Raw genomic sequence first — 8,605 nt, forward strand, 5'->3', positions numbered from 1 at the left:
TTTGAGACGGAGTCTCGCTCTGCCGCCCAGGCTGGAGTGCAGTGGCCGGATCTCAGCTCGCTGCAAGCTCCGCCTCCCGGGTTTACGCCACTCTCCCGCCTCAGCCTCCCGAGTAGCTGGGACTACAGGCGCCGCCACCTCGCCCGGCTAATTTTTTTTTTTTGTATTTTTAGTAGAGACGGGGTTTCACCGTGTTAGGCAGGAGGGTCTCGATCTCCTGACCTCGTGATCCGCCCGTCTCAGCCTCCCAAAGTGCTGGGATGACAGGCATGAGCCACCGCGCCCGGCTTGTTGTCTCTTTTTCTTGCCTGATTGCTGTGACTACAACTTCCAGAACTGTGTGAAACAGAAGTGGTAACAGTGGGCATCTTTGAGTTATTCCAGTGCTTAGAGGAAAAGCATTCAGCTTTTTTCCATTCAGCATGATGTTAGCTGTGGGTTTGCCATCTAGGTGTTTCTTTTTTTTTTTTTGAAATGGAGTCTCGCTCTGCGGCCCAGGCTGGAGTGCAGTGGCCGGATCTCGGCTCGCTGCAAGCTCCACCTCTCAGGTTCACGCCATTCTCCTGCCTCAGCCTCCCGAGTATCTGGGACTACAGGCACCTGCCATCACGCCCAGCTGATTTTTTCTATTTTTTAGTAGAGATGGGGTTTCACCATGTTAGCCAGGATGGTCTCGATCTTCTGACCTCATGATCCGCCAGCCTCGACCTCCTAAAGTGCTGGGATTACAGGCATGAGCCACTGCACCCAGCCTAATTTTTGTATTTTTAGTAGAGACGGGGTTTTACCATCTTGGCCAGGGTGCTCTTTTTTTTTTTTTGAGACGGAGTCTCGCGCTGTCGCCCAGGCTGGAGTGCAATGGCCAGATCTCAGCTCACTGCAAGCTCCGCCTCCCGGGTTCCCGTCATTCTCCTGCCTCAGCCTCCCAAGTAGCTGGGACTACAGGCGCCCGCCACCTCGCCCGGCTAGTTTTTTATTTTTGTATTTTTTAGTAGAGACGGGGTTTCACCATGTTAGCCAGGATGGTCTCGATCTCCTGACCTCGTGATCTGCCCGTCTCTGCCTCCCAAAGTGCTGGGATTACAGGCTTGAGCCACCGCGCCTGGCCGCCAGGGTGCTCTTGAACTCCTGATCTCAGGTGATCTGCCCACCTTGGCCTCCCAAAGTGCTGGGTTTACAGGAGTGAGCCACCGTGCCTGGCCTATTTGAAATTTTTCTACTTTTTTCAAGTAGGTGTTTATTACTATAAACTTCCCTCTTAGCATTGCTTTTGCTGTATTCCATAGGTTTTGACATATTGTGTTTTCATTTTTACTTGTTTCAAGATTTTTTTTTTTAATTTCCCCCTTAATTTCTTCCTAGACCCAATGGTCATTTAGGCCGTCTAATTTCCATGTATTTGTACAGTTTTCAAAGTTTCTCATGGTATTGATTTCTAATTTTATTCCATTGTTGTTCTAAGAAGATACTTATTAAGATTTTGATATTTTAAAAATGTGTTTAGACTTGTTTTGCGTTCTAATATGTAGTCTGTCTTGGAGAATGTTCTATGTGCTGATGCAAAGAATGTATATTCTGTACTTGTTGGATGAAATGTTCTGTAAATATCTCTTAGGTCTGGCTAGTCTAAAATGCAGTTTAAATTCAGCGTTTCTTTGTTAATTTTCTGTCTAAATCAGCTGTCTAATGCTAAATCCCTATTATTAGTTTTGGAGTGTATCTCTCCCTTTAATAATATTTGCCTTATATGTCTGGATGCTCCAGTGTTGGGTGCATGTATGTTTAGAATTGTTATATTCCTCTTATTGATCTCTTTATTAGTATATAATGACCTTTTTCATCTCTTTTACTGTTTTTAACTTAAAGTTCATTTTGTTAAGTGGAGGTACTCCTGCTTGCTTTTGGTTTCATTTGCATATAATACCTTTTTTCATATTTTCACTTTGAGTCTATTTGTGTCTTTACAGTTGAGATGAGTTTCTTTTTTTTTTTTTTTTTTTTTTTTTTTTTTTTTTTTTTTTTTTTTTTTTGAGATGGAGTCTTACTCTGTCACCCAGGCTACAGTGCAGTGGTGCGATCTCAGCTCACTGCAACCTCCACTTCCCAGGTTCAAGGGATTCTCCTGCCTCAGCCTCCCGAGTAGCTTGGACTACAGGCACGTGCCACCACGCCCAGCTAATTTTTTATTTTTAGTAGAGATGGGGTTTCACCATCTTGGCCAGGCTGGTGTCGAACTCCTGACCTTGTGATCCACCCACCTCGGCCTACCAAAGTGCTGGGATTACAGGCGTGAGCCACCGCGCCCGGCTGAGATGAGTTTCTTAAAGGTAGCATATAGTTGGGTTATATGCTTGTATCAGTTTAGCCAGTCTATATCTTTTATGTGGAAAGTTTAAACCATTTACATTAAGTTCATTATTGACATGCGAGGGCTTGTTACTGTCACTTTGTTCATTGATTTCTGGTTGTTTTGTATGTTCTTTGCTCCTTTCTTTGTCTAACTGTTTTTCATTGTGGTTTGGTGGTCTTCCATAGTGGTAACATTTACATGTGACTCGTTTCCTTACTTGCATGTTAGCTCTGACAGTGGGTTTTATAGTATTGTGTGTTTTCATGATGGCCAATATTGTCCTTTTGCTTCTAGATGTAGGGATCCCTTAAGCATTTCTTGTAGGGCCAGTCTACTGGTGAAGCGTTCCCTAAGCCTTTGCTTCTCTGGGAAAGACTATTTCTCCTTTTTATGAAGGATAATTTTGCTGAGTATAGTATCCTTGGCTGGCAGGGTTTTTTTTTTTTTTTTTTTTCTTTCAGCACATTGAATATATCATACCATTCTCTGTTGGCCTGTAAGGTTTCTATTGAGAAATTTCCTGTTTTATGGAGCACCCTGTGTAAGTGACCATTTGCTTTTCTCTTGCTTTTTTTTTTAGAATTCTCTTTCTTTTGACTTTTGACAGTTTGACTATAATGTGCCAAGGAGAAGACATTTTTGGATTGTCTTTCTTTGAGAATCTATGAACTTCCTGTATCTAGGTATCTAAACCTTTTACTACACTTAGGAAGTTTTTGGTTATTATTTTGTTAGATAGGTTTCTATCCTTTTCATTTTCTCTCCACCTTCTGGGACACCAAAAATTCAAATATTTGGTCACCTTATGGTGCCTGCCCCATATGTCACATAGGCTGTGTTCATTCTTTTTTATTTTGTCTTTATTTTGTCTGACTCGTTTATTTCAAAAGACCTGTCTTCATGTCCTGAAATTTTTTCTTCTGCTTGATCCCTAGTTCATCATTGAAGTTTTCAAATGTACTTTGTACACACATGCCTATAGTCCAGCTACTTGGAAAGCTAAAGTCGGAGGGTCACTTGAACCTGGGAGTCTGCAGTGAGCCATGATCATGCCACTGCACTTCAGCCTGGGCAGCAGAGCGAGACCTTGTCTCAAACAAAAAAAAAAAAAAAAAAAAAGAGAGAGAGAGAGAAAAAAAAGCACAATTAGGAAGAGATATATACTCAAAAATACCTTAGTGTGGGTTTATCAGAACACGCACTTCAATTAAATCTGTACTTAAAATTCTCTTTTATTCTTATTTTGTGTGAAGATGGTAACTCCCTTCATAACCCCTTGGTGAAATGTGTTTATTATTTTAGGGACAGTTGACATTCAGGGACGTGGCCATCGAATTCTCTCAAGAGGAGTGGAAATGCCTGAATTCTACACAGAGGACTTTATACAGGGACGTGATGTTGGAGAACTACAGGAACCTGGTCTCCCTGGGTGAGGATTATTTTCTTCCAGAAGTCAAAATCTGCCCTTGGTATCTTGCCGTTTTCCCTTGTGTGCCCTCTTGGGAGCCCCTGCATTGCCTGAGTTTGAGGCCTTGTTGACTCTGAAATGAAAAGCTCCATAATGTGGACTCTGGAGTTTAACCATCCCCTTTTTCCAGATGCTCTGACCCCTTCCTGATACAACAGTGGTGGTTTCAGAGCTGAAGTATGCATGAAAGCATATAGTAGACTTTTGAAATACTCACTTCTTGTTTTCTACCCCTGTCCTTTCATTCAGTAGTTCTTGGAGGGGAGCTAGATATTTGCAGATTACAGTCTTCCCTACGCATTCAGAGTAGGCATTCAGTGAAAGAATTTGTGAAATATTTTCCTAGATCCATCTGTGATATTCTCTCTTCTTATCCAAGCAAAGGGCTGAGATTCTTGAAAAGCCACAGCACCTCATGTTCCATTCATTTTATAAGCAGGAAGTTCTCTTCCTGACCAGAATATTATCTCATGTGAGAGCACAGGAAAGAGCCCTGGACCATGGAAGCCAAGTGCAAATAGCAAGAAAACCAAAAGGGTGGGAATGGATCAAAGGTGTGAAAATAGGTAAGACCTCAGATGGGGGAGAGGAAGCCACACCATTCAATTAGGTTTGGAAACTCTCAGCCAGTGGGAGAGTTCTGTAGGAAAACAAATGTTTATATCCTGTGAGCTCTTAGAGGAAATTTTAAACTTCCCCTACTTCTGCCTCTGCTCTTGAGACGTGTCATAGATGATCCTTTCGCTGTCCAGTGGGGGCTGCAGCTCAAAGAGAGACAAATGGAAGTGCTTATCATGATGGACAACATTGCCCTCTGACTTCTATGAACTCTCTGGCTCCTTCACTCTGAGGGGTCCACAACGGGCCATATCACAAGGGTCTGCTTCTCTGTTGGTCTCTCCTGTTCTTTTTTTTTGAGATGGAGTTTCACTCTTGTTGCCCACGCTGGAGTGTAACGGCGCAATCTCAGCTCACCGCAACCACTGCCTCCCAGATTCAAATGATTCTCCTGCCTCAGCCTCCTGAGTAGCTGGGATTATAGGCGTGCACCACCACACCCAGCTAATTTTGTATTTTTAGTAGAGATGGGGTTTCACCATGTTGGTCAGGCTGGTCTCAAACTCCTGACCTCAGGTGATCCGCCCACCTCAGCCTCCCGGAGTGCTGGGATTACAGGCGTGAGCTGCCGCGCCCTGCCGGTCTCTCCTGTTCTTGATGCCCACCTGATGCTCAGTTCGCTTTCCATATAGATCAGAGCTGAGGCCTCCACAGTCCTGATGTCTGGAGCTATCTATGCTCCACCTCATCTCCGGTGTTTGGAAGACCTGCGCAGGAGATGGGAAACACTGGCTGCTCCTCCTTTGCATCTGAGGCCTCGGGAGCTGCAAGGAGTTGTCTCAAGCCCTTTGTGCCTGTTGTGATCCCTCAGCCATTTCTTCTCTTCTGCTTTTGCCACAGTTCATGGGTGTGTGGACCAGCGGAGGGGGTTGGATCTTCTGAGACTGTTACTCAGCAGAACTGTAAGAACAGTTGACAGGTCTTCACTGGGATCCCCCGTCCTACACAGGGAGTATATCTTAGTCTATCAGGCTCTTAGCTTAGGATCCATCTATAGACAGAGCAGACAATCCCATCTCAAGATCTTTCAAAATCCAGCCTCATATGTTGTATTTTTCTCTCTTTTCCATTGGTCTCACTACTATATGAATGTAGAAAAACCTTGGCTCTTCCTGATTTTGTTTTCTCTTAAGTTTGCATGATTTTTCCTCTGAAAACCGACTTTTGGTCAGGTGCAGTGGCTCACGCCTGTAATTCTAGCTCTCTGGGAGGCCGAGGTGGGCGGATCACCTGAGGTCAGGAGTTCAAGATCAGACTGACCAACATGGTGAAACCCCATCTCTACTAAAATACAAAAATTAGCCGGGCATAGCTGGGCACGGTGGCTCATGCCTTGTAATCCCAGCACTCTGGGAAGCCAAGGCAGGTGGATCACCTGAGATCAGGAGTTCGAGACCAACCTGGCCAACATGGTGAAACCCCGTCTCTACTAAAAATACAAAAATTAGCCAGGCATGGTGGCATGCGCCTGTAAGCCCAGCTACTCAGGAGGCCAAGGCAGGAGAATTGCATGACCCCACGAGGCAGAGGTTGCAGTTAACTGAGACGGCACCACTGCACTACAGCCTGGGTAACAGAGCGAGACTCCGTTTCAAAAACAAAACCCAGCTTTTGATATACACACCCCTAGGGTCTGTCATTTGTCTGTATTCCTGCTATGATAACCAGCCTATAGGTTATGCATACCTTCTCCTGGAGTCTCTTATGGAGGGTGTTTATGTGATAACAGGAAATTTGTGAGGGAAAACTCTTTGACTAATATAATTGAATAGCCTCCTGCTACATGTAGAGATGCCCCTTAAAGCGCTGAGCAGAATTGTCAGCATGGCCCAGGATATGAGATACAAAATATCAGGCGAGCCTGATTGACACGTGTTTCCAGCTGTCCTTCCAGTTTTGAGGAGCCTCACAAAAGTGTATCTGAAGGGCACTGTGACAGTGCTGGACACATAAACTAATGATCGTCTCCCCTAAGCCAGCAGTCGGTGTGGGATGTTCTCCTAGCGATGACATTGTCCAACTTCACAGCATCATATGTGTGAGGCTCTTGACTAAACTCTTGTTCACGCTGTATTTGTTCATTTTCCATCCTCTGTGCACCATTGTTCATTCTCATCAACAAACCTTTGTTCAGCCTGGGTTCAATTTGTTGTAGGTTCAAACCTACAACAAATACAGCGTTGACACATCACATCTTGTGGAGGGAGCTTGTGAAGCTGAATGATGCCTTGGTTTTTTCTCGTTTGTTCTTTTTTTTACTTCACATCGCTGTAATGCCTCGGTTTTTAAAGTCCAGTGTCATTTGTTTAAGCCACTACTACTTTCATCTTGTACATTTACATGTGGTATAAATGAACACTTTTTTCATTTAGTCAAATTCTGTGTTTTTTATGATCCTTTTTTTTTTTTGGAGATGGAGTTTCGCTCTTGTCACCCAGGCTGGAGTACAATGGCACAATCTCAGCTCACTGCAACCTCCGCCTCCCAGGTTCAAGTGATGCTCCTGCCTCAGCCTTCTGAGTAGTTGGGACTGTAGGCGTGCACCACCACACCTGGCTAATTTTGTGTTTTTAGTAGAGACAGAGTTTCTCCATGTTGGTCAGGCTGGTCTTGAACTCCTGACCTCACGTGATCCACCCACCTCGGCCTCCCAAAGTGCTGGGATTACAGGCGTGAGCTACCGCGCCTGGCCCCAAGGTCAGAATTGTAACTGTCCTAGTGGAATTATATCCCACAGATGTGCATGCACAAATTTTCCTCCTACATTCCCATTCCTCCCTCCCCTGTGTTCTTGCCCTTCCTCTCTCCTATCCTCACATGATACCTTGATCTGCATGGGATATACTGTTGCTTTTTAGCATATTGATTTTGTATTCCTGAACACCCCAATTTCCACAGGACTTCTTCACCCTCCACACTACTCACAGTATGCAAGACTAGATGCTACTCAACCGCTTTGTAAGTCAGGATCTGCCTAAATCAGTATGTGTAGGAAGTGATGACTCACATACCATTATCCATGAGAGCTAACTGACTAGATGTGTTGGTGGTGTAGTGGTGAGCATAGCTGCCTTCCATGAGAGCTGACTGAATAACATTATTACCAACACAGTCCAGCTCTTGTATCTCCTTTTCTTCATGTGCTCCTTGCCTGGGTGCATTCTTGCTGTAACTGATTGTTTTCAACATTGCACATGTCCACCCAGGTTTTCCGTACTGCCTGGGTGGACATGTGCTTAAAAACATGTCTGGTGGCCTGGCGCGGTGGCTCACGCCTGTAATCCCAGCACTTTGGGAGTCCGAGGTGGTCAGATCACTTGAGGTCAGGAGTTTGAAACCAGCCTGGCCAACATGGTTAAACCCCTTCTCTACTAAAAATTAAAAAAAAATTAGCCAGGCATGGTGGCAGGTGCCTGTAATCCCAGCTACTCGGGAGGCTGAGGCAGGAGAATTGCTTGAACCTGGGAGGCAGTGGTTGCAGTGAGCCGAGATCACGCCACTGCACTCCAGCCTGGGCGACAGAGTGAGACTCTGTCTCAAAAGGAAAAAAAAAAAAAAAAAAAAAAAAAAAGTCTGAGCCTCCTGGCCCAGGATTTAGTCCTGTTTTCTCTCTTATTTTCTGTAAAATTGAGATTAGATACATGAATACCATGTGCCTAATGTCTTTATTTGAAAAATAATAACAATTTACCTGAAAGTTTTTAAAACAAGGTGGTGGTGTGTGATTACTCGGAATATTGCATGTCTTATAGTAAAGTCCCAAAGTTTCTTTGTTTCATAAGATTGATCAAACTTCTGTGATGATTGTGGTGAGATTGTCCTTTTTCTGTATTATGTAACTCATCATGCCATAAGAAATTTCACAGGCGGGCCAGGCACGGTGGCTCACACCTGAAATCCCAGCACTTTGGAAGGCTCAAGTGGGCAGATCAGCTGAGGTCAGGAGTTCGAGACCAGCCTGGCCAACATGGTGAAACCCCATCTCTACTAAAAATACAAAAATTAGCCAGGCATGGTGGTGGGCGCCTGTAATCCCAGCTACTTGGGAGACTGAGGCAGAACAATCACTTGAACCCAGGCGGCGGAGGTTTCAGTTAGCTGAGATTGCCCCATTGCACTCCAGCCTGGGTGACAATAGCGAAATTCCATCTCAAAAAAAAAAAAAAAAA

The 8,605-nt window shown here is 44.5% G+C and overlaps 1 protein-coding gene across 8 annotated transcripts in view; it reads left to right on the plus strand.

The window, feature by feature from the left end:
• ZNF415 (zinc finger protein 415) overlaps nt 1-8,605 on the plus strand; it is a 24,354-nt gene that overhangs the window by 11,713 nt on the left and 4,036 nt on the right. For all 8 annotated transcript variants that reach the window (XM_017859330.1, XM_017859329.1, XM_017859328.1 and 5 more), the window contains one exon: nt 3,653-3,779. In XM_017859330.1, the coding sequence (XP_017714819.1) occupies nt 3,653-3,779 (127 nt within the window). The remainder of the gene's footprint in view (nt 1-3,652; nt 3,780-8,605) is intronic.

This window comes from Rhinopithecus bieti, unplaced genomic scaffold (assembly GCF_001698545.2).
Source record: "Rhinopithecus bieti isolate Rb0 unplaced genomic scaffold, ASM169854v2 scaffold_50799, whole genome shotgun sequence".
In the NCBI taxonomy this organism is placed as follows: Eukaryota; Metazoa; Chordata; class Mammalia; order Primates; family Cercopithecidae; genus Rhinopithecus; species Rhinopithecus bieti.